Genomic DNA, 25,602 nt, shown 5'->3' on the forward strand with positions numbered 1-25,602 from the left:
TTAAATTATTAGTGATTTTAACATGTCCGAGTTTGTTAGAAATCCCATTCTAGAACCTGCTGCGTCGGCGATAATTTGAAAAATGTCAATTTCTTTATTTTGGCTTTGAGCGAACGTTGTCTTTGTAATCACTTCTGCTAAAAAAGCAAGAAATAGGATTGGGTTATTTATAAAGTGGCCGCTCTCGTCTCCTACGTTGGTTGGTTTCGAGGGTCCGGGTTTTTCCATTGTGACTGGAGTTATATTTATACTGTCATTAGTTTGGTTAGAGGATAGATTTTTATTCAATTGGCTTGTTTGAGTTGTGCTTGCTACAAGAGGAGGGAAGTCCAGATCATAACTTGGCATTTCTGTATTTACAGCTCTTTGCTGCTTGCAGGCTTCAGCATATGTTAAGTTCTTAGTGGTTTTCATTTTCTGAATGGCTTTTTCTTTCAAGTACTTGGGGCAGTTTTTAGAAATAGCGACGTGATTTCCACCACAATTTGAGCATTTTACTGCCATACTTGGGCATTCATCATGCCTGTGTTGTTCACCGCATCGGAGACATTTGGTTTTAGATCTGCAGAATTTTGCTATGTGTCCAAATCGATTGCAGTTGTAACATCTTAAGGGTTTTGGAATGTATTGCGAGACTCTAAATCGTTGATAACCTATTTTTATTGAGTCTGGTAGTGATTTGCTATTGAAGATTAATAATACAGTAGTAGATGCAATTAGTTCAGACGATTCAGAATTTCTTTTATTAAACCTTTTAACCGACCTTATGTTCGCATCCTTCAGCGCCGCAAGAATATCTCCATCCTCCATGCCGAGAGGAACATTGTATATTACTCCACTTGCTCCAGGTGGTCTTTTGGCGTAGGCGGTGATCGGAATGTTGATGGTGTTTCCATCCGTCAGTGTCTTTGTTTTGAGGATAACCTCTATCTGGCTTGGGTTTGCATTTAACTGAAGTCCTCCATCTTGTCTTGCTGAGCAGGATTTGTATTCGCCTATTAGATATTGCAGACATCGGTCGATCAGTATCGGCGAATACATTTTTAATGTTTTTTTTTGCTCTCCCGGCTGGTTCAATTTCAATATGACTGTAGTAGTATTGTTGCCATTTTCGTCTGGGTTGTTTTCCGTTTGGTACTCCTCTTCGGAATGCATTCGTTTCCTTTTTAGAGACGGCGTCTCCTTCTTGTTTTCTGGGTCGTCTGTCTCCAGTTTGGTTGAGTTGATGTAAAATTGAGACCTCAAATTTGTATTTCAAACTGCACCTTCCTTCTTGTTCTGCACCGCGCAAAACACTTGCTTCTCTGGGCAATTCGCAACCAAAAAATCGGCTATGCTTACTAGAAGAAATCTCACAACCTTCCTCTAGCTTGAAAACTCTAGAATCTTCCTATTTCGATGCCTGCTTTACCAAATACTAAACCCAACACAAAGGCAAAATTGTGACCAGAAACAACGGCTCCCGGCACGCAGCAAAAAGCGACAATCAGTTGTGAAATCTCTTTGCAGCCAGGCAAGCCACATCACGCAGAACACAGAAACAACGCAAATTCAATCTCAACAAAATTTCATCACAATTTCAATTCTAATCCAGAGGGCAATTGACCCGCCGGAACACTTATCACAGGACTTTTTACCAGCTCAGTGGCCGAGTGGTTTCGCCTTCGGCTCTGGTGCTGGTAGATCTGAGATCGATTCCAGGTCGGGTCAAACCGAAGACTTTAAAAACGGTACCGATTGTGTTCTATCCTGCATCGCGCAGTGAGAATGAGTCGGGTAATAATGTGATAACATCGTAAACCTGATACAAATTAATAATGAGCCCTGTCGCTAAAAGACCTTAGCTGTTGTAGAGCGACAATAAATAAAACCATAACATTATTATTATTACAGGACTTTTTGGAAGAGGAACCTTTTTTCTCATCAATTTTTGGACGGCTGTAGACCAATTAAGATTCCTTTAACACTCAATGAAACTTTATCATATTTTCTAATTGCAATGTTCCAATCATGACCCAACTCGATCGCCTATCCAAGTTAGTAGGCCTATCAGTATCAAATGACAAAATCGTCGGAAGTATTTGATTGGTTTTGACTGTTGTGACTCCAACACAGTTCATCCAAAATCTGACGTTACAATGGTTTATCTGACTGAAGGAAAAACGTCCAGCTAGTGTGAGAATTTATGATGAAGTAAAACCGCTAGTAACACAAATCAAAGATATCATTCAAACAATAAAAAGTTTAAAGTGGAATTGGGCAGGACATATCATGCGAACAACTGACAACAGATGGACAAGAAGAGCTACTGAATGGATACCGCTTGACAATAAACGCAAAAGAGGGAGACAGAAAACAAGATGGCGAGACGAACTCTACCAATTCGACAAACACTGGACACAAACGTGCAAAGACAGACAAAATTATAAAAATATGGGGAAGGCCTTCATCCTGCAGTGGAACAACAATGGCTGACAATGATGATGATGAGGAAAACCGCTAGATGGCGTCATCAAGTAGCAACGGAATTCAATTTGCTCAGTCATCGACGAGGCTAACATTTGTTTTTTGGAAAGAAATAATTTTTATCCTTTGTTTAATAACTTTTTGTTTTGTACGACCTCCTTCAACTGTGGTAGAGAATGGTGAGTTAAATCAATGTAAACTTTCACTTCAGTATCTTTTGGCTTCAAATGTTTTTATATTAACCTTAATTTATCGCAGCTACGCCTGCAACTTCTTTATGTCAATCGGTCAGTTTAATGCCGTTTTTAAATCGACAGGTTCTTCACTATAGCTTACCTGTGGCTTCCAACCTTTTTAAGCCTACGGCTCCTTACAAAAGAGAAAAATAGGCTACTTCATGTTACCCAATGGCAGACCAACCATCTTTAATCTAGTTGCAGTTTGTTGGAACAAACCGTGACGGAACAAACCTTATTTCATCCCAAACACTTCTTTTAATTGTTTGTCACATGCCTGTATTTTACACTTCATGTGATCTATTTCCCGCCGTATAATTTACTCGTAATCATTCTTGTATCATTTGTTCAGTTTGTGCTTTTCAGTCCTGAGTGTCGTTACAGTTATAATGCATTGTCAGATTTATTTATCATAGCCTATAATTTTCATTACCATTACGACTTTCATTATAGTCTACGACCATAATTTTCATTTTATGTAGATTGCAGATGTAATTCCTGATGAGGACACACGTACGACGATAGGCTACGTGTCGAAAACGTTTGAGTTGATTTTTTTATTATGTTATATCTCTTTGTAATAAAACATGCTAAAGTTACTTTGTCTTGTTTGTCTATGTTTGTTCTTTTGTCTATCTTTTCGAGACCCGGTGGTTGGGTATCCTTGGTATACGGCATGACCAAAATTTAAAAATAACAACCGTGGATAAAAATTTTATCAGCAGCAATGATCCAAATTAACCCTATTCGGACTGACGGGTGGACGGCTTCCGTCCATACCTTTAGCAAAAAAACTTTTAGCAAAAGAGTAATAGCAAAAAACTGGTAGAGTATGTGTTCACTTAAAATTTGAACCAGTTTGTCAATAATTTTGCTCTAACTTTGCGAAAAAAGCAACCTCGTAACGTTTTTATATCAAAAGTTTTTAGAAAATGAATGTGTGAATGAAATAAGGATCCACACGTTAGGCCATTAGCTGCTAAAGATAGCTTGGTCCGAATTGGGGTTAGCAATTTAAAGACAGGTAAAAGAGAAATAGCTTGCAGCACCTCGGCATACTATTGTAAATGGCACACCAGAGCGCCACGGCACCCCGGTTGAGAACCACTGACTTAGACCAGGGGTGTGCAATCTTTATTACAGGAGGGCCATATATAAATATCTGGGTGAAACCGCGGGCCACACGTTTATTTAACATATGTTTTCTAGTAGTTGCAGGCACAAAAAAGTAGTTTTTTTGTTATTCATGTTAATGTTATGGCATTATTAGAGGTTATCTCCTTGCAGAAATAATAAGTTAAGACACATAAATTTCTAAAGAAAACTGCTATTCAAATTTATTGTCACACCGACTACGAGTTCAGTGAGAAATTTGCAGCTGGTTTCTTTTCCGGACGACTTTTTCCAAATTTACTTTAATGGAAGTGCTCGCAATTCGAAGTCCATTTTCCAGGTGTTCGCCTGTCAGAACGGATCGATGGGGATATTTTATGACGCTCATTTTAGAAAAAATCTTTTCGCACAAATACGTTTAGCCAAAAAGAGTCATTTTTGAAGTCATGTTTTTTTCAAATGTGGAAAGTCATCTTGGTTGAGATGTTTTCGGTAAAATCAAAAAATTTACGACTTCTTTCCGCAGTTCGTAAAATCGTTGCAACATGCAGCCCTTGCTTAACCAACGCACCTCGGAAAAGTAAAGTAGATCTTTATGTGTCGTGTTGAGATTATCCAGAAACTTTTGAAACTGACGATGGTTGAGCCCTCGTGCTCGAATGAAATTACTGCCTTAAGAACTGGACTTAAGACGTGTTTGAACTTCAAGGATTTTGCGCACAGGTTTTGCTGGTGAATGATACAATGAAAAATTGCTATGTCATCATCGATTTTTCTCTTCCTCAAGGTAGACTTCAAGAGACCTATGAACAGGGGCGTTGACAGGGGGGTCTAGGTGGTACTTTTGGACCCGGGCCCGGAATATTTAAGGGGCCCGGATTTAAAAAATTCCCCGCAACTTCAAACATTATCAAGATCTTAATATGAGTTAATCAGATCTGAAGGAATTGCCATCAGAGGTTAAAACAGCCATTTTAGCTGTCAGATGGTAATTAATGTACCGGCCCCCCTTCTGGGTACCGGGCCCACTTCAGCATTCTGGTGGTAAAATAGCCACTTCTACCACCAAACAGTAAAATAAGAATATAGTCTAGTAGGCTATAGTGATTTCCCTAACCACGAATATTACCCGAAACACGAATTTCAAAATAAACAGGCTAATATTTGTTCAAACTCATAAACTGAAATGGCACAGGTAAGAAGATTACTATTCCTATTTCTGCACTAAAAATTAGACCAAAACCCTTTTCAGATTGCAGTAATCAGCAAATGTTTGACAACTTTCTGACTGTCTGCAGTGCTGTAAATTCTATTCTGGTGAGCCTAGAATGACCAGTGAAACATCAATGAAATCGGGAAGTAATAGTCTAGCGCCATGTAATAAATAAAAGTTCAAAAAAGCAACCGCTAGGTTGAGATAGTACGTTTTTGCGGTTCAAGAAATTTTAAGATTGCGCAAGATTTGTTAAATGACCATGCTTAAACGACATCAATAAAAGTTTGTACACAACCTTTATATTCGTAACTTTGTCGATGAAGGGGGCCCGAGAAATCCTGTCAACGGCCCTGCCTATGAATCCAATGCCAGTTCCGGACATGGATCGAGCACCATCAGTTGCGATTCCGCATAAGCTGGACAAGTCCAGTTCGAAGTTGTCAAAAGCATCAATTCAGTAAAAATGTCAGCACCAGTAAGTTGTCGTACCCTTCATTGACTGTAATGACAGAAGCTCTTCCGTTTCGTTCAAGTCTTTGTCCACTCCTTTTCAAATATGACCAACTGTGCTGTGTCCTTCTGGTCCGTAGCCTACTTTCATCGATCGCAAAGCTCCATGAAACAAAGTTCTTCACCTTATCCTTATTGAGAGTGAGAGTGTCACTAATATCACAAGCAAGATGATCGATAGCCTACTCCTTGCTATCGTCCACCATTTTCTCGCACGCACTCTTCATTTTAGAGCACATTTCTTCTGCGACATCGATAAGACACTGCTTCACAAAATTACTGTCAGAATACGGTTTCATAGTTTGAACTATTCTCTGTGCAATTCTGTGCCTCTGATCTACTGACGTTCCAAATAATTAAATACAATCGGATGAGCGGTGGCCAGTGGGAGATTTCTAAAATAGTTAACAGAAGGTGCGAAATGTACAATAATCCACTCTATAATGAATTGTTTGCACGTACCAGACACGTTGCCCTGCGGTGGGATGGCGCAGCGGATAAGGCGTTGGCTTTCCAATTATGTAAACCTGGTTCGACTCCCGGCTTACGCTGGTTGTTGACAAGGACCGCTCACCTCTACCCAGGGTGTAATAAATTGGGTGGGCGTAGTTGCTGAAGGAAAGGCGGCCGAGAGAAAGGAACTGGCCACCCTACTCTCGTTAGTGCCAAAGGCTTAGTACAATGAGAACCTTATCTTCTCATCCCCCAAAGCTTGAATCAAGTATGGGACCCACCTTTACCTTTTTACCAGACTAAACTAAATTCTAAACACGTTTCGCGGGCCGCACACAATTCAAAATTGCCACATCTTCGCGGGCCGCACAATTTTTCTTCGCGGGCCACATTTGGCCCGCGGGCCGTACGTTGCACACCCCTGACTTAGACTATCAATTTATAGGCCTACCAGCAATTGTGGCGGTTATAAAGCATAGCATATCGGCCTCCAGTCAAATTTTAAACCTGCACGTTGGCATGGTTTGTGTGATGGTTTTACCTGATAGATAGATCGCTATGGCGTTTGCGTGCATTTATAAATAAAGCTTTGTCAGAGAGTTTGCTTTGTTACACTGTTGAACCATAGAGAATAAGTAGTTATGTAAAAAACAAAGCGCGCTGAGTCATGCGCTACCTTAGATTAGATTTCTTGTTATGGGGCGATGGCAGGCTATACAGCAGACGACCGCTTACGGTCTTTCGATACCATCCTGACTGCACCATTATCTATAACCTACAGTCATACAATAGAATAGGCTATATTGTTTGGACTATTTTATTCATGCTGTTTGTTTGTGATATGACGCCTTCAAAAAGAAAAACAAATTAACGATTGTCCGGTTCACACGGATTTGTTGATTACATAACAAAGGTCCATAGTGACATCATTATGTCACAATCACACCTCCAATGAAAGTTTGACGCGTACGCAAAGCGAGAACTCGCTGAAGACTTCCTTGATTGGGGTTTGATTTCCACAGATTGCCATTCCAATAATGTTTCCTTTGATTAGAAAACCTTGTCAGCTCATTGACACCTGAGTGACCTGATTCTATCGCCTTGTCCAGTCAGAACGGCGACCGCAGCCAGAAATGTGACAAAAGTTAAAAATATGGTCGGTTTCTCGAGGCAGGTTCTCATGCTTCACTTCTCATTGTCGTCATGGAGGTCAGAATGAAGTCGTCTGTTTTCTGCGCTCTATTTTTGATCCTTCATTTCTTGGCTTCAAGTAAGTTAGATCGATATTTGTTGATAAGATGAAAAAATGTTGCTTGATTATTGTTAGCGCAGTGGCTCGATGTTGTGAGTTCGATGCTCTGCATAAGCATAGATATCAGCTCTTGAGCAATAGACATCTGGGTTACCGGTTCACTTCCAGCCGAGAGGAGCCTGTGTTAGGCCATTTTGCTTTGCAGGTTTTTTAAACAGATTTTTGTTAACTTTTTTAATCCATCTCCCCTTACAGTAGTTCGGTGGCTACTCGCTCGACTCAAGATCAAGCGGCACTGGTTCGGCTCTCGAGGTGTGCGCTTCAGCAATGCATGTTAAGGACTGCTCTCAATTCATTGCCACCTACTGGATTGAATAATTCCCCGCAACCGCACTTTAACAATCGAAAAGTTTACTCTGTCACCCTCGGTGACCGCCCTGCATCAGTGGTTCAAAGCCTCTACGAGTATGCGAAGAAACTGCCAGAAATAAGCTTCCAAAGAAACTTTCCAGGCTCAAACTTTCAGTTTCGCATACTCGTAAACGCTACGAAACCTTGACGCAGGGTTGGCCATCGAGTCCGACAAAATGATGCTCCGGTCATTGTTGAAGTTATTGTCTTGATGTCATGTAGTAGAAGTTGTGTAGGAAATGGCAAATCATTGATCAAAACCAGGAAATCTGTTTTAGATGACTTCGATAAAAATAACAGGAGATTTCTTGTAAGTTTGGAAACCTAACAAGAGGAGACGGATATTTAACGAATATTCGTCTTTTGTTTTTATTCTGTGCTCGCGAACCCAAAACAAATTTGCAAACAATGCAAGAGCTAGAGGACAATTTTGGAGAAGAATTGACTACTTAAGTTAATATTAGATTAGTTTAACGAGTAGAGTTGACTAGGAGGTCTAGGGGTTATTGTTGAGTCCGGGATGATTTTAGGGGTCCGTAACTTTTAGTAAGGGCCCGAGAGCTTGAAGAAACCAGCGCGTATTCTTTAAATATAGTGGATTCCACTTGGAATTTATATTGATTGTGGGCTCAAACATTTCCTTGGTAGCCTACCTGGCTAACGGCACTGGGTTCAGTTCACGGTTAATGATAATTTAAAATAAAAAACAAAATTTCCAAGTATAAACTTAAAACTGGGCATTTTTGACTTAGTTGATAGCCGCATATAAATAGGCTTTAAAAGCCTACTGATATGTAGCTTATAGTGTATGATACTGTGAGGCCTAAATGAAGGTGCATGCAAAGCGCTGTTTCTGAATTGCCTTTTCTATTTCATAATAAAGTCCTAGGCAGGGAAGATGTGTTATTTTTCAAATTATTATATTCAAAAACCGACTTTGTTCTACCACACTTGACATATAACGTAATAATAAATGATGTCAGGTAGATGTAGTTGAACCTGACAGACCTCGATCGTTAGCAGAAAACGCAATTGTGAAGTCACCGAGATTTCAAATTCTCTTTTACTTCCAGACACCTTGGTATGTTGCCAAGCAGCAAAAGGCGATAAGAGGTAAGATCTGTCACCAATCACTTTGTTTAGATTTTGATTTCATGTTTCCCACCACTTTGGTCTAATTGTTCATATGCACATTGCACAATTGCCTATCTGGTTGACAAACTCAAATTTATAAAATATTTAAAGTGTTGCCCTGCGCTGAAAACAGTTTCGTTTCTTCCAATCCTTTCCTGTATTTAATTGTTTTTTTAGAACAACCCAACTTCAGGATCTTCTGCTCCAAGCCAATGAGATACTGAAAGATTCTAAAAATTCCAGCAAAGAGATAAGCGAGTTCCTCAATGGAAATCGAGAACAGATTCCAAATAAGGGTAAGAATGGACGCAATGTCCATATGGCACAGCTGCATTGAGAGTACATGAAAATAGAAGTAAACTATTTCCATATTATTCTATCTGGTTTCTTCATTCGTTATGTTTAAGCGTTGTGCCAATTTGCTGCCAAGCTTGTAGTGTTTACAGCTTCTTTGATAAAGTCGGCCGTGCTGACCGACGAAACGTCGGTAATCAAACTGATCATCACTTTCAAAGTATTTTGGTAGAGCAGTTTAAGTCACCAGAAGAACTCATGAAAATATTTTATCATTTATTTTTTTGTCTCATTGTTTCATTTTGATTACTTGCAATGCTTGGTGCGAATGTAGAACATTTGGAGCTAATTTTTAAAAATACATTAAACTTTTAACAACCTAGAAACACAACTTTAATGAAAAAATCTAAACTTTTTATTCCGTTTTGTTTTCAGTTATATGTGAACCCCCCTGTCGTAATGGGGGAAGCTGCATCGCGGCCGATACTTGCTTGTGTCTGGACCGATGGACCGGCCCAGATTGCACTCAAGGTAAACAACCGCAGAGAGCGCTGTTAGCACTAACTACAGAATAATAGTTCGTAGGTGAAACTACAGGGAGCTAATCGGCTGCGGAAAGTAAAGCTTTGTTAGGAATAGGCTGCTAAATAGTATTAAAGCTCACCTGGTACTTTTTAAGGGATGTATTGTAACCGTAGTTTGGATTTTCTGGTCTTAAAACTCAAATCTGCAAAATAAATAACCACACCACAATCCAATTCAAAGTTAGCACTAAACCAGCCGAACCAACATCTTCGCTGCAACCTGCACAAACTGAAACTGCGAACAGAATCGTAATTTCACCAACAGTGAACAATGGAATCGACACGTCGGCTTCAGGCACTGGCTTTAGGCATCAGAGTACTTGTTCAATTACAGCTCAGAGTGGTTACAGCATTTACCCGACAAAATTAAAAGGCGAAGTAGAAAAGAAGACTACAAGTTGTGTGAACGCTTCACTGACGCTTCACACACGGCAGTCACACAAACGACGCAGGCTAAGTTCACAGAAACGAATTGTGAGAAAACAAGCAAATATTATTCCATGAATTTCATTCTAGTGTGATTGGTGTAATATTGATATTTAATTCCATTAAAATGTCTAGTGGCCTTCAAACGTTTTCACAGTTCGGATTGCTCGTGGTTGGGCAACACTGATGTGAAAGAACTGCTCCGTATCTTGTTCTTAAAAAACATAATGTCAGTGGTGCGTAACAGTGATATCAAGCAGTGGTCAAGTTTACTTTATATAACTAAAAAGAGTTTCAATTAAAACCAGCGAGCCATTTTGCACCCGGCTGACTTGATAATTAATCGAAAAGGAATTGACTTTAATGACTTTGCAACAACTCCAACCTCCACCTAAACAAAATTGTTGGGAATTGTTTGGGGTGACTTGCTACAACGTGCGACTACTGGATTGTTTAGGCTTCTATTGCGTCAATAAAGTGCACTATGACAAGGAAACTGCGCAAACACCTTTCTGATAGCCATCAATCCGTCCAACATTTCCTCTCGTGTCGTCTCCAGACTTTCACACGCACGCGATTGATCGCCGCACTTACAATGCCATCATTGTCTTGGCCATGACCTGAAATAGCTTAAAAGCTCCTACCCAGTTCAAACTCTTGTACTCCCCTACTCTTTGTTTTAACTTCGACCTAGCAACGTGTTTTCATTAAATCCCAGCCATTTTGCGTTGAAATTATATTTTGCTTTCTATATACTCAAATAAATTAATTCTCTAGGTTTCTTATTTCTAGACGTAAAATTTCACGTCTTAGTTTTGTTTTGAACGAAACTTCTTACGAACCGCGAGTTTCTTTGTTTCAAATCAAAATCAAACTTGCTTCGTTGTAAGACCAAACTGAAACGAATCGCTTACAAATAAACTATCAGCTCAGTTCAGCCGGCCACACCCTAAGAAGGACAGTAGGAATTTCTCCGTAGAGCAGCTTTTTTCGTCGGATCGCTTGAGAATATCAGGTTGCAAAATTCAAAGTGTTTTTACTGAAATTAATTCAATTTTAACATAAACAAAACAGAGTTATGACGCCATAATGTCGTTTTGGCGTATGCAGACCTCATTTGTATCATGATTGTCACAGAAATAAGTTCATGCAGCTTGTAACTACTTTGATTCTGTGTTTTTACATCGTGCAGCGCTGTGCGAGTCTCCTTGTCTTCATGGCAACTGTGTGGACGACCAATGCGAGTGCACTCCCGGATGGACAGGACTGGCATGCGATATCCGTGAGTATTGTGACTCAATAATACAAGTTCCAGATTTGTAGCTTTGTACATCCAGCGGTGTCCCATATCAAGTAGAGATTTAACCTGCCACTGCAGCTCGAATTAGTCGAACCCAAAGATATTAGGATCAATGTAAAAAATATTTTTCAATTCGAAGACGAGCTGAACGATTTCATCACTAGGCTACTGACCGCTCCAGCTTTTCTCACTTAAATTTGTACACTCGCCAGAGTTTTATAGAATCTTTTGGTTGTAGCGATATGCGAGCCAAGCTGCTTGAACAATGGAACGTGCTTGCGTCCTTCCGTCTGCCAATGCACGCAACAATGGCAGGGCGACACATGCCAGACACGTGAGTAGCCTCCACACTTCGTCTGTCTCTCAATAAAGCTTATGAACATTTTTCTGGAATAAGAATTTTTTACAACATATTTACGGTCAAAATATTGCACTACTTTTGTTGAAGTTTTGCCGAGCTAGTGCCGGTGTGTTGTGACGTCGCACTAACGTCTGCTGGCAGTTACGCGACATGTAGCTCGCAACAAAAGCGACCTTTTTAGTGGCTTATTTTTGTTGCACAAACACTCTGTGGCCCATTAACTTTTTATGCAAGCAAAAACTACGAAATAGGTTCAGAAGCAGCAAAACATATTTCAAAACAGATTTATTTAATCGAATATAAGTAAGACACCTGCTCCTGGACATTATTGGCTAGTAATCAATGGTTAAATAGACCGCACAACGTATAGCTACCATCTTCCACATTAAGGGAGATTCGAGCCTTTGTGTTACGCCAACGTGGACAACCCTGCTTCACATAAATCCTGGCACCGGTGCGGCTGAAATGCTATAGCACTTTGATACATTCTTTACCGATGGCCTTTAATCGATAAAGTTTCAAACATGTTTCCACAAGCAAAGTGAAACTAAATTTTTCAATAAATCTAGCAACAAATCTATTTAAATAGGTCTGTGGCCCACCTCAAAATTTTACCATGGCCCGTCAGTAAGCCATAGCCCACTGATTGAGAAGGGCTGGCTTAATCAAAATCGTCGTAGATTGCAATTTGTCTTGTGTTGTCACAACTACGCTGCAGCGGTATCCATGACGACCGACTGTTTACGATGACAATTGCTTCATTATCTTTTAGCTATTTGCACAAGGCGCTGCCAGAACGAGGGGAAGTGTATTGCCCCCAACCAATGTTCGTGTCCTTCTGGATACCTGGGGTCACAATGCCAGTTCCGTGAGTGACTGTTCAATATTTTTATTATTTTGACTAATTTCAGAAATTCTTGTGACTTCAATCCGAGAAGTAACGAAGCAAACACGGACCGGGTTCGAACCTCAACGTGATTTGTTGTTGATTTTATACTTAAACTTATCTCAGGGGATTCCCCATCGCACTCGTCTGTTGTTTGTTCGATTTGGAGTCAGCGACATTTGAGAAGTTTCGATGGAAACACTTTCAACTTCCCCGGCAGATGTCGCTATACAATGGCGATGGATTGTGACGAAAGATCCTTTATGGTCGAACTCATTCGGAATCGTGACGTCATAATGGCTACAGATGATAGAAGAGGAGCCAATCAGACAAGACGTGACTTGGTGAGATAAATTTGAAGTTTTCTAGCCTCATCTTGTGGATAAATTATTCTGCTTCAGTTCCAACCCCGTAGCCCTCTATGTTGCATGTGCACATCAAAGATTTTTGGGAAATACTTGACTTTGGGAGAATAGAATGAATATTTGAGAAGAAAATTAAACAGTTTTTTTTTCAATTGACTTTTTGTAGCCTAATGTTGCAAATTTGCAACAAGTTGCACAGCTGACTATTCTGTGTTGGCTGTAGCCTACTACTTGGGCACTGCTGGGAAACACTAGAGCTGTTAAAATTCTACCATTCCAACCGTGTTCGTCAAAGTTTTTTTCCAACACATTTTTTGATGTTTTTCCTTCCAGCAAGAATTTCAAAAGATTTACACCTCTCAGGAAAAACATCGTCAGTTTGTATTTTGAAATCAACTTTACAATAAATTTGTTGGCCGAAAAGTAACAAAGTTGCGCAGAGCAAGCGTTCGTGGTTCGAACCTCGGCGCGTGTAGTTTTGTGAGATGCTCCAGTGGTGACCTGGACTAGATGACCTTTCCACCAGGTTTGGAAAAGTTTGAAGTTTTCAGCGATTTTTCACCTTGATTGTACCACTGGGGGCGGTATAAATACAAGTTTGAGTTTCCCATGATGTAACGCTTCTATGACGTAACAGATGGAAGTTGGACGGGAACGTTTTCGAAACAACGCCGACGATTTCTTTGCGCTAGTGGTGACCTTGCCTGGAGTTGAACCGGTGACCTTGTTGCCAGATGGAGAGGTCAAACAAGGGAAGGAGAGGTGAGAAGGATGCATGTGGAGAGAACTCGGAAAATCATAAAGATGTTTTTAGAAATTAGAAGCCCTTTTCTTGACGTAATCAAAGTTGGAGATCCAGTTCCTTTGTGTTGCTTGGCTTTTCATTTCTTTTGTTTAAACGTCTCCAGATAATCACAAAGAAACAAATTGTGAAGTAATAAGTAAGCTACGCTATAGTGACGTAATATTCAGTTTTGTGTAGGCTTCACTTTGTTTTGGTTTAGAACGAACGTGAAGAGTTTCTCGACTCCGGGACTGTCCCTGTATCGAGTGGGTCGCTACATGGGGCTTCAAACAAAGTTGGGGCTCACTATCTTGTGGGACGGAGAAGAAAAAGCGGAAATAATCCTCAAAACGGATATTTTCCGCGGATCAGTTTGCGGATTATGCGGAAATGCTGACGGAGATCCCTCCAACGACCTGACTCTACCCGATGGTGAGATGAATGATCCTATCGTTCCTAAGGGATGTCATAATGGTGTGATGGTTTCGCTTCATCGATATCTCCCGATTAAACGTTTGGTTTTTAAAACGAGTTTTGCTTTACACCTTTTGCTTTATTATAGATTAAGTTTCGCTTTTAGCAGCATGATCGTTGTTTACTTCACAAGTGCAGATGCAAACAACCTGTTTTAGCCTGATGCTACAGGTTCGCTGTGGTAATAGCGGTTTTGCTAGTTCGTGTCATTCTGCAAAGTTGCTGCCGTACAATAGCTTCACCAGCACCCGGCTTATCATCAACTTAGACACTTTGAATATTGTTCAAAAAAATAAATGACAAAAAAAAATCACCTGCAGAATTATTGTCTTGCCTTCGCTTCCGGAACTAAATAGAGAGGAATTATCATTGTTTGATCATCAATATTCATCTCCTTCAGGAACACAGGCATCCAGTCCCCTCTGGATGGCTCGAGGATGGAAGGTTTTGGTTGATCATCATCAGTTGTGCGAGGAACCATCGTCGGATACTGACGACTGCTCAGGCGTGGGTGACAATGTCGTCAATGTGAGTAGCAGTCGATTGGAAGCTGTTTCGGATTGTGACATCATACACGACTTTGCATCGTCATTGTGTTGGTTATTTGTTTGCCGATGAAATTATTAGGTTTTTGGCTGTGGCTGAATTAAACAAAAACTACGTCATCAAGACAGCGGTTTAGCCTCCTCATAGCTGAAATATCAGTTCAACTGTAAACATAACACCGCTTCAGGTATTGTACTAACCCTGGTCTGGTTTGTCCCTTTTATTCCGTCTATGGCTGTTGTATTGTTGAAAATTTGTTGTCTATAGACGATGCGCACCATCTGCCAAATCTTCATCTCTGGTAACGAAGCCTTCATTGATTGTTTGGCTGCCGGTGTCGATTCAACGCCGCTAGTGAACAGTTGCGTTGAAGATCTGTGTCGCTGTGAGGTGAGCGAGAATTGTTATTGATATTTCTGCCTTCATGGTTACCGCATGAGAGTCAAGGGTGATAGATCGCAAGCACAAACTTCCACAGTGTTCCAAACTAGTTTCTTCATTTATAAAATACAATTATCAAGTTATTCCGGAATGCTTCGCGTACCAACATGGCGTCCTCATAATGATGTAGGCAGCTGAGGTGTGTGATTGACGTACGCCTAACTTTGTGACCTTTGCAAAACTAAACACAAGTGACAGCTAGCAGATGCTCGTCACAATGCAGAGATGTCAAGTGGCTCATGCATGACAAATACCATTGGAGGCAAATTTATAAATTGTAGGTGGATAGAAACAAGCATAAAACATTCTCTCAAGATCACATTTTTTTCTAGAAACTTTTTTCACGTTCTCGTTTTTTGGCTTCGCTGAGAGAACCATTAACAATATTTCCGTCGAATTCCTGATTTCTGCTTTTGTTTTCCTTTCAGAAAAGTTTTCAATCCAATTGCCACTGCAGCTCCGTCAGTCAGTTTGCTCGTCAGTGCATCCTTCAGACTGCGCTGGTGCCTCAGTGGAGGAAGTCAGATTTCTGCGGTAAGCCAGCTCACTTTCAATCGAGCAAGTTGTTTGGTTTGTGAGATCAAAGCTCTTGTACTCGATAACTACCTCTGGTTTTATTTGCTGGTTCAAAGGATGGCACCTGCACAGTTTAGAAAACTTACATCCTCATAATCATCGAAATAGCATTTACCTTGAAACTTCTGCCACCGAAATTAAAAAAGTGAAAGTTTGTTTCTAATTATTCACTCGACAACCAGGAGGAGTCATTCGTGTTTTCTCAACAACCTTATTTTTTTATTCCTCAGACATCCAGTGCCCCACCGGGATGGTCTACAAAGAGTGTGGATCATCTTGCCCCAAGACTTGCCATGACGTCATCACTCCGTCACATGATTGCCATGACGACTGTGTGGACGGTTGCACATGCGCAGAAGGTTACGTGCTTCACAACGGCACATGCATCGAGGCACTAGAGTGTCCGTGCCGGCACAACGGGATCGAATACCCGGCCAGGCACGTTCTCAAGCAGGAGTGCTCATCGTGGTGAGTCTGACAATCGCTGCTGCTGCGCAAGGTCGCTTCAGTTCGAAGCCATGATCGGGTAGAAATGACGTAATAGTCTAAGCAGTTGTCGGAGACTAGATGAATGGATGCTTTTATTAGTTTTCAATATCATGTGTTAGCAGCTACAGGTGATGACTATCCAACCTATCAGTCATTGACTACTGTCACGTTATCATTATTACGTAGCAACTGTTGCTTGTTACATGTAATCACGCAGTGGGAAGCTACAGACGTCCAACATTGCGATACGGCCCAACAATTTCCACAACTTCTGTCACTACTTGGCGCTTTGGATTTGACTTGCTTAACATTGTCTTTAGCACCTGCGGAGGAGCGATATGGGAGTGTGCGGATGAACAGTGCGAAGGGACATGTTCCGCGATAGGCGACCCCCACTACGAGACGTTCGACTCGCTCTCCTACACGATGCATGGGGAATGCCAGTACACATTCGCCAGGGACTGCACTGAAAATGATTCCTTCAGGTATCTTTAGACTATCTTCCCCTGATGCAGGACTCTGTGTTCAAGAGCTGGTTTAGACGACTTTCCCAATTGGAAGTCTTGATAAATTATTGTTGAATTACTGAACGAATATACACGTTACTTAGACAATATGAAATTAAATATCAATCTCATCCCAATTGATTTGGGCTCCACACGATCCGAGTGGTTTTTGTGAAGTGGTGCCTTGTCCGAAAAAAGATGAGCAATTGTCTTGTCTTAGTTAAGTTGTAACATAACAAGGATCCGACAAACTCATGCAGAACATTCGTTGCGTTCAAGATGCACCGAAGTCACTTCCTCTCCGTTGTATTTAAAGTATTGTGACTTCACAGGTCGATTCTATCAAGCTTCCGGTCATTTGTATGGCATTGTTCAATTGTTCATTGTCTGAACGTCGGCTGAAACAATTTGTTGAGGTCCACATTGTTCCAACGTTGACAGACGATGTTTCAACGATTATTGACGTAACCTTCAATGTCCGCAGCGTGATCGTCGACAACTCGGTGTGCGGCAACGACCAAGCCGCAACTTGCACCAAGGACGTCACCATCATCATGAAGATCCCCACCGGCCCAGGGGACCAGGGGAAAGCCGGGAGGGTCGTGATCAGGATGGGTCAACAAAGTGCGATCAGCGTAGATGGAGAGGGGGTCGTACTACCCTTTATACGAGGTACTCAAAGACTGCTTATCAAAATTTATAACTTTCAATAACGTTGCTTTCAGTAGTGAATGAGAATAGTTTGGCAACACTGGCAAGATATGGTGCTGATCTTGTACTTACATCCTGCAATCTTGTTGTTGCATCTTCGTAGAGTTGCTTTCATTCCTCTAGTCTAGCACTACAATAATAGAAGTCCCAGTTGTATCTTCCATTTGTTTGTGGGCAACCGACCATTTTTACCTCCTGACAAACCTATAAACCAGAATTGCATCAACGCAAAATGTTTGATGGTGGTTCATTGTCCTCTACAACCTTCATATTGCGTTAAGTTGTGGGTCTACACCAGGCAGTCTCCATTGAGATTCTTCTATCAATGCAAACTATGTTTTGTTTCCAGATTACTTTCAGATCTTCAAGCTCTCTTCTTCATTCGCTCGATTCCAATCCACAGCGATGGGGATTTCCCTAGAGTGGGATGGAAGGTCACGTGTCTATCTGAAAGCTGATACCAGGTTGTTACGTCACTATCCAATTTCTATCGCACCACTTTGTTTATGTGCACAATGCGAAAGCGTTGCTCCTCTTTCATTTATTGGACTGCATCTAATCCTATTGCCAACAAATATCGGATGGAATAGTTTAGGAAGTCTAAGCTTTGTGTTCAACTTTCCCAACCAACATAAATCTTGAGTTCTTCAACCACCGGGCTTAGCCTGGACTCATCACAGCAACCAACCCTAGTGGACATCGTCACTTGCGATGACGTATTGCATGACGTTTCCGACAAGCTTCAAAAGTTATTTTAATTTTTACTAAAACTTCAGGGTTGGGTGAGTAGAGGTTAGATTTGATTACTGGAGGTTTTGTGTGCGCACTGTCAAGTTGAAAGTGAAAGATACGCTATGGCAACACTGGCAACATTGCAGGTGGCGCGGGAAGCTGTGCGGGTTGTGTGGGAATTACAACGGGAATCAAAAGGACGACCTCAAAAATTCCAATGGTAGGTCGCGTGTGTTTGTTTCTTTGCATGATTCCAAACACTTTTCGTTGCTAGAGTGTGAGGAACAAAAACTATAGTACCAGCTACAACATGCGACACGTCAATGATTAAAAAAAGTGTCAAAGGTTCAAAATACCCGTGAGGCAAGATCCTGTATCTCACACATCAATAACGTCACGGAAGAGATAACACACAACTGGTTTCAAAATAAAAGGTCGACGAGTTTCTGGTGAATTTGTATCTGAACTCTTATTCCCAGGCATCGTGGAAAGGAATGCGGCGTCGTTCGGCAACTCCTGGAAGGCAACATCAGATTGCATCGATATTGCGCAATCGCATGGGGTGGAGCCTTGTCTTGTCAATCAACAAAGAGGTAACTGACCAATCAGCGACAGAAACCAGTGACGCGTGGATACGACAACAAAGATTCATCTCGGTGTTGGCTTGTCATTGTTAGTTGTTCTGGTCTGGCAGGACAGGAGGCAACTGCAGCATGTGCGCTTGAATAACGCACTTTAAGGACATCTTTTCGCTTCGCGACACCTTGCAGCAGGAAAAATTACTTAAAACAAGACTTCAACAATCCGAAACTTCACTCCGTCAATCTGGGTGACCGACCCTGCGTCAGTTGTTCAATAATTCTACAAATGTGCGAAACTACCAGGATTAATGTTTCAAAGAAGTTCTCACAGTCCGAGGATAAAGATTCTCATAGTTATTGTAGTTTTCTGAAAAATTGTTGTTGAAAAGTTGTAAGGAAATAAGCGACTGCGGTAAATGTGAAGTTTTCTGCATCCACAGTGTCGTTCGCGAGCGACCACTGTTCCGTCATACGCGGACCAGTATTCGCTGCTTGTCATCGTGACGTCAATCCAGAGCCTTACTACGACATGTGCCGCTATGACGTATGCGAATGTGACGACGGAGAAGTGTGTCTGTGTGATGTCATAGCGCATTACGCAAGACTTTGTGCGCATGCCGGTCACGTGATGTCATGGAGATCACGTGACTTCTGCGGTGAGTTGATGCTAGTTTTCTTCTAATCCACTGAAGCGTGAAAGTATTTGCGTTTTTCTTGCTGCGATTGACTCCAGTGTTGCGAGAGATGACGTCACTGTTGCACAGCGATGTCTTCTGTCCACGATTGCGCATCCGGCGTCCAGTAAATCAAGCGGAAAAACCACATGCCTTGGAAGATGAAACCAACTTCTTTGACAGGAAGTGATTATAAAATAGACCTTCAGCCTCAGACGCTGAAACAATGACTGAATGCTTCCACTTGAACCTGAACATGACTGGTCTTTGGTAACTGATGATGAGGGTAATTATTGATGATAGACATTTTTAATTTTGTTTTAATGGAAAGAAAAATTAAATTCGTTGCTCTATTTCCCTTGATTTATTCATGCGTACTATTCCAGGTGTCACATGCCCCGGAAATCAAATTTATCAAGAGTGTGCCAGCTCATGCACGTCCACCTGTCAGTCAATATCTGACCAATCAGCGCGCTGCTCGGAAGAGTGTGTCCAAGGATGCAACTGCCCAAAAGGTTTGTACTTGGACGCAACAAACGAATGCGTTATGAAGTCACAATGCCAGTGCTACCACCACGGGCAGGTCTACCAGGCGTTCGACACCGTCCACAGGGAGTCGACAACATGGTGAGATATGCTTTCAATTCATTTCTCGATAGCGCTGTGTGTGTAGGTTACGCAGAACAAAACAACACGTAGTGCCACGTGACGACTGGTTATCGATGTATTTTCTAAGCCACTTCGGCACAGCCAGTCCTGAATTATACGTCACCACAATATGGTTGTTTTTGTCGTTCAACCTTCAACATCCAGAAACGCAATTCATGAATCCAAGTAATCTTGTAGAGATGGATGTTAAAAAGATCTTCTTGAAGTCCCATAGCGTCACATTTTTTTCACCTTGCCTACTATGAACATTCCTAGGTGATGGACGATGATCATGGGCAAGGGCGAGTTAAACTGATGTGGGGCCCGGGCACTTATAGATCGGAGGGCCCCGGTAAAAAAAAAATTTCGCGCCTAGGGCGCGAAAACACTTTGCAAAGTAACTTGAAAGTCACCCACACCGCTAATGCCTTTACGCCAAGCTCAGTCGCCACCTTGTGACTAAAAATTAACCTTGAAAGAAAAAGAAAGCATTTTGTAGAAACTTCAAAGGCTTCAAAAACTACACCCTCTGCCTCCCCCTAAATCCGGGCCTGATCATGGGAGGTAGTTGGCCCACCTCGCTATCATTGGTGGAGTATTAAAGCGGAACCATATCTTATGCTTACGTTTGTCGTATCCAGGCTTACGCTTGATGATTGAAGATTTAGATTAAATGGACGGGAAGGCAAGAAAGCCAATCTTCGTGTCCACCTTCAGGCATGCCTTTAAGTGTCTTGCCAGAGGCTATTGAGCGGTGTCGAACTGGCGCCCTTTCGAGTGTCATTCCAGGGCTCTCACCACTCGGCAATGCAGCCGACAAACGTAGCAATGCAGCAACGCAGCAATGCAGCTTACATTCATCAAGTGCTATATATTTTCATGCCCTAATTGCAGCCACTGCCGTGATGGGGAGTTCATGTGCCAAGACATCAAGGAAGAGGATGGGAGAGTCTCACATGGAGCGAGAACATACAGTGAGGATTGATTGATTTTGTTTGTCTTTATTGCCTACGGTGACGTAATGGCAGAAAGTGGTGTTCAACCGGTATGTACCAGTTCAAACTGCTAGAAGCATTGGCAGCTGCCATGTACAGTAAATGTTTAAGAATTCATCTGCGGCCAATCTTATGTTGTTTTGTGAACCAGGACCATCGTATCAGGCTCTGAGGTGTAATGCATTGGAACCTTTAAGCTTTTAATTTTTTTGTGGGAACTTGCCTTTTAAACTTGTATCTTTGTCTCGCATTTTGCTTCAAAAGTTTTCTATGTCATCATAATTGGTCGCTTTTTGAATACGCTTCCTTGACAAGGCACAATCAAGGCACATCCACAGCTTCCACTCATTGTACAAAATCGGAAGAAACAGTTTATCATGAAATAACTCAACACAACTCCTTGCAAAAAGTGTTGCGGCATTCCAATTATACGTTCATTCGACATGTGCCGAAGTGATGTGGACGTTCATGTTGCAAGCTTATGTCGAATGAACGTATAATTGGAAGTTTATTTTTATAATCTGAGGTTTATGTTCAAGTGAAGTCATCTGTTCGTGTATGATATTTGCAACCATATTGACAAGACCAAGGTGAACAGCCGCAAAAGCGTTAGATGTCAAGAAGCCGCGCAACATCACACACGGTTGGAACAATGCAAAGGAATAGACAGATGAGATTCTCTTTCCGAGGTTTCTTCCTCCCAAACCAACACATTTTACAATTCTAACTGAAATATTTTCAGGATCCTCTGCATGTCCTCCGGGAATGATCCCTCATCGATGCAACGATACTCAGTCCCATAGTGGCGCCGTTGGATGCCAGGCAACCTGTAGGGGCGCACAAGAAGAATGTTTTGCTTGTAAGTACAAAAAATATATAAAAATTTTTTTTAACGCTTTCAAAAAACATTTTTTACTTTGTGTTTGTTTTGGAATCGAATTTATGCGAAGAATGTTGGTTGTCCCATCCAGTTTGTCCTTGCTTTCCCCCGCCCGACTTCTTTGTTGCGTTTGTTAATGTTAATCAGGCATTGGGCAAATTTCACTTTTAAAATGTCCATTCCATTGCTTCGATAGTGTTTAAAGTTCAGTTTTTGGCTTAGTTTGCAACCTGATTTGGTTGAAAAGTTTTGAGGGTCTGGCAACCTTGACCAATTGTCTGGCCCGCATTGTTTGACTTACATTCCTTCAACAACTTCAAAGCAAAATGCTGCAAGAAAGTGTGGATCGACTGGTTGGTTAGTTAATAACAAGCTACTCCTGTTGCCGATGCGCAAATGTACACCAGGAAATTATCTTTGGTATCTTGCGGACCTTATGCGGAAGCTTATGCGCAACTTGCCCCATTGTTGATTTCAAACTATACTGTTGTTTTGCTCCGAGGATTAAACATCTTCATGTTTCCAGTCTCTTGCCAAGGATGCGTGTGTCCGGATGGTTTAGTTTACAACCAGGAAGAGAGGAGCTGCGTGATGATCCACGAGTGTCCTTGTTATTATGGCGACCGGGCGTATCCTCCAGGAAGCGTGCTACAGCAGGATTGCAACCAATGGTAAGCTTCCACTGTGTAGTAATCACCTACTTGAAGAAGATGCTTTGATTCCAACTTAACGCTGATTCGTTGCAGCAACAATGATGTTGGACATTAGTCATCATCTCTTGAGCTGAAGAAGAGAAACACGATTAACTTCTTTGATTACGTCAAAACCAAATTTTACTTTCTCTTGTCGACGTAATAGAATGACCTTAATGACGTAATAGAATGACCTTCTATTCCAAACCTATGCGCCTCATTGTCTTACCGTGGCTTCTAGCTTTTTCTTGTTGGGCATTTATTGTAATGTCATAAACAAACTTAAAGTGATTATCTTCCCTTCCAGCGAGTGCGTGGACCGGGGTTGGGCGTGCAGTGACGACCCCTGCGTGGGGTCATGTACGGCGTACGGGGACTCACATTACGTAACATTTGACGGGTTCACTTACGATTTCATGGGTGCATGCTCCTACATATTAGCTCAGGTATGTTTGAAGCATGGCGGTTTTTATACACAGGCCATGCAAATGTGCGGCTTCAAATTTGATTGGAGGCCGATCTGTTAGTAGCAAAAATCGCTAGTATAAATTGATAGTTGAGTATTAGTGAATAAATTATAGTCTTTGTCTAAATTTTGTGTGATTTTGAGTTACTTCTGTGCTATTGCAATCATACAAAAATGGACTTAATTTTGTGCTGGAAATCCAAAAGCGTCTGGCAACACTGGACATAGAGAAAAATTTGTCATCTTTGTCACGTAACATCAGTAGTTTTTTCAGCGATTTGAGATTCATTGATCACATTTTGGCAATTTAGATGTTTAAAACTATCGTTTCAAAGGGATATAAAGTAAATTTAGCTCAGAGTTCAAAATCGAAATTACATCGGCCTTCAGTCAGGCCTCCAGTTCGCACGTTGTCAAGGCTTGTGTATATATTTCTCTATGGTTTGAAGGGACCACTGTACTGGTTTGAACATGCGATACTTTGCTGTGCTAAGCATGTCAATCGTTGAAATGTTATGAATTCATTGAAAATACAACACTTTGAATTGTATTTCTTTTACTTTGTTCACGTCATGGACATGCGCAACTCGCCCGACAAAGTACACTCGCTGTTGTGACGTCATTCTGCATCTTCAATCCGCTATGTCGTCTGCGCCACAACTTTAATATCTTCCAGGATTACTGCGGGAGCATAGAAGGCTCCTTCCGGATCCACATAGAAAACCGACTGTGCAGCCAAGACCCCGTTTCATGCAGCAAAGTGATCACAATCATCTTGGAGGACAAGCTATCGATCAAACTGGAGCACAAAGGCCACGGATATGGTAAAATATTTTTTGTCGTTTTATCGTTTGCATTCTTCAATTACTGCACTGGGACAAAAATCTAATTTTGTTTATACTCTTATATATCGCTGTCCTTGTCAGTAAGTTGCTAGCCCTCCATTATCCCTAGGGGGGAGAGGGGCTGAGTTAACCAACTTTTTCGTAACATCTCTCATTAGTCTGATAGGATTTGTAATGGTCCAATCACATACAGTCAAGTACAAATCCTGTACAAGTGGCTATGCAAAAAACTCCCAAAATAAGCTTTCCGGAAGATTTTCTTTAGGTTAATGCTTCACTTAGCAAGACAACTTTCTTTCATTGAATTTTTCACTTTGTTAGTTGGCAGTTAATCACTTATATTTTCCACCAAAGATGTTGAGAACTTGGTCACATGGTCTCCTTCACTGGGATCCTCTGGAAATCTGACTGGAATGAAGTGGGACTTCCATGAGATCGGCAATTACATCATCATATCCACCAGCGTCGGATTAACCGTTCAGTGGGACAAAAAAACCAGCATCGTAGTTAAGCTCCACCCACGTTACAAGGTTTGCTATTGGTTGGATTGTCGGCTCATAGCTTGATGTTAAATTAGCTCAAACTAAAACCGTCGAAGATCAATAACTTTCTGTCCGATCAATAGCAGTCCATGATCATCCTACCCGCCGCTTTATGTTGGGAAAGTTTTAAAAATAACATAACCTCTTATGTTTATGCATGACGTAGTGCTCATATAAAATTCCAAATTTAGCATGAGATTTGCCATCCCACTCCTCCTATGCATACCGTAGCTTGAAAGGAAATAACTGGTTTGGTTTGTGTCCACATCAATGACTGCTTCACTTTGCTCCTCTTGACATGTCGTGATCGGACTTGTCTATGTTAATACTCGATGGGTGTTTTGCAAATAATGGTCAAGTTTGTGGTCACCCCACCTAGTGAGCTGTTTATTGAACCGTGACGAAGTGATTGTTCTTCAGGGAAACGTGTGCGGACTCTGCGGAAACTTTGACGGGAATCAAAATAATGACGCAATAAAGAGTGACCGCATACAAGCCGTGACGCCATGGGAGTTCGGGAACAGTTGGAAGGTTAGGGCGGTGGAATGACGTCATTAGTTCTCATCTAAAATAATCATAAAGTAGCAAAGTATGAAACACGTCAAAGACTTGGAAGTTGTTTTACATTTCAGACGTCAACGAACTGCGATGATACGCCTGCATGGAGCAATCCATGCGATGAACATCCGCAAAGGTTGAATTATGCGCAAAAGAGCTGCAAGATCCTATACAGCGAAGTATTCGAGAGCTGTCGGTTGGAGGTGGTTATGACGGAACAATGTTGTTGTATTGTTGATGAGCCGATAATGACATGGTGCGTGTCACATAGTCCAAGCCGATCCGGGTCCTGCAGGCACTCACTGATAACATAATTGCTCATTATCATCATCATCACACTTGCACAGAAGATGCAAGGGACAGGGTGAAATGGAGAAAAGGGATAAAAACAATTGCTGCGCGGAAACAATCGGCCACCCCCACTAGTGGGGAACAAACCGACGATGGATTATGAT

General features: G+C 41.5%; 2 protein-coding genes across 2 annotated transcripts in view; one reads left to right on the top strand and one right to left on the bottom strand.

The window, feature by feature from the left end:
* Positions 1–1,155, bottom strand: LOC145776298 (uncharacterized). Its single transcript, XM_082587700.1, has one exon. The coding sequence runs from the start codon at positions 1,153–1,155 to the stop codon at positions 1–3; it is 1,155 nt and encodes a 384-aa protein (XP_082443826.1).
* A 6,042-nt stretch (positions 1,156–7,197) lies between these two features.
* The window catches only part of LOC145776299 (uncharacterized), a 61,218-nt gene continuing 42,813 nt past the window's right edge, over positions 7,198–25,602 (top strand). Inside the window, exons 1-29 of the mRNA XM_082587701.1 lie at positions 7,198–7,264; positions 8,731–8,770; positions 8,969–9,087; positions 9,521–9,616; positions 11,288–11,377; positions 11,634–11,729; positions 12,529–12,624; positions 12,769–12,986; positions 13,645–13,769; positions 14,012–14,223; positions 14,666–14,793; positions 15,079–15,201; positions 15,681–15,786; positions 16,059–16,296; positions 16,638–16,802; positions 17,308–17,495; positions 17,884–17,998; positions 18,413–18,486; positions 18,746–18,859; positions 19,288–19,503; positions 19,908–20,148; positions 21,064–21,143; positions 21,907–22,023; positions 22,571–22,715; positions 23,044–23,182; positions 23,879–24,026; positions 24,402–24,577; positions 25,010–25,120; positions 25,222–25,350. Coding sequence (XP_082443827.1) covers positions 7,198–7,264; positions 8,731–8,770; positions 8,969–9,087; positions 9,521–9,616; positions 11,288–11,377; positions 11,634–11,729; positions 12,529–12,624; positions 12,769–12,986; positions 13,645–13,769; positions 14,012–14,223; positions 14,666–14,793; positions 15,079–15,201; positions 15,681–15,786; positions 16,059–16,296; positions 16,638–16,802; positions 17,308–17,495; positions 17,884–17,998; positions 18,413–18,486; positions 18,746–18,859; positions 19,288–19,503; positions 19,908–20,148; positions 21,064–21,143; positions 21,907–22,023; positions 22,571–22,715; positions 23,044–23,182; positions 23,879–24,026; positions 24,402–24,577; positions 25,010–25,120; positions 25,222–25,350 — 3,912 coding nt within the window. The remainder of the gene's footprint in view (positions 7,265–8,730; positions 8,771–8,968; positions 9,088–9,520; positions 9,617–11,287; positions 11,378–11,633; positions 11,730–12,528; positions 12,625–12,768; positions 12,987–13,644; positions 13,770–14,011; positions 14,224–14,665; positions 14,794–15,078; positions 15,202–15,680; positions 15,787–16,058; positions 16,297–16,637; positions 16,803–17,307; positions 17,496–17,883; positions 17,999–18,412; positions 18,487–18,745; positions 18,860–19,287; positions 19,504–19,907; positions 20,149–21,063; positions 21,144–21,906; positions 22,024–22,570; positions 22,716–23,043; positions 23,183–23,878; positions 24,027–24,401; positions 24,578–25,009; positions 25,121–25,221; positions 25,351–25,602) is intronic.

This window comes from Aplidium turbinatum, chromosome 8 (genome assembly GCF_918807975.1).
Source record: "Aplidium turbinatum chromosome 8, kaAplTurb1.1, whole genome shotgun sequence".
NCBI classification, from domain to species: Eukaryota; Metazoa; Chordata; class Ascidiacea; order Aplousobranchia; family Polyclinidae; genus Aplidium; species Aplidium turbinatum.

What these genes read in the sequence shown, in the direction of transcription:
- LOC145776298 (XM_082587700.1), bottom strand. Translation starts at nt 1,155, where the DNA reads ATGCATTCCGAAGAGGAGTACCAAACGGAAAACAACCCAGACGAAAAT.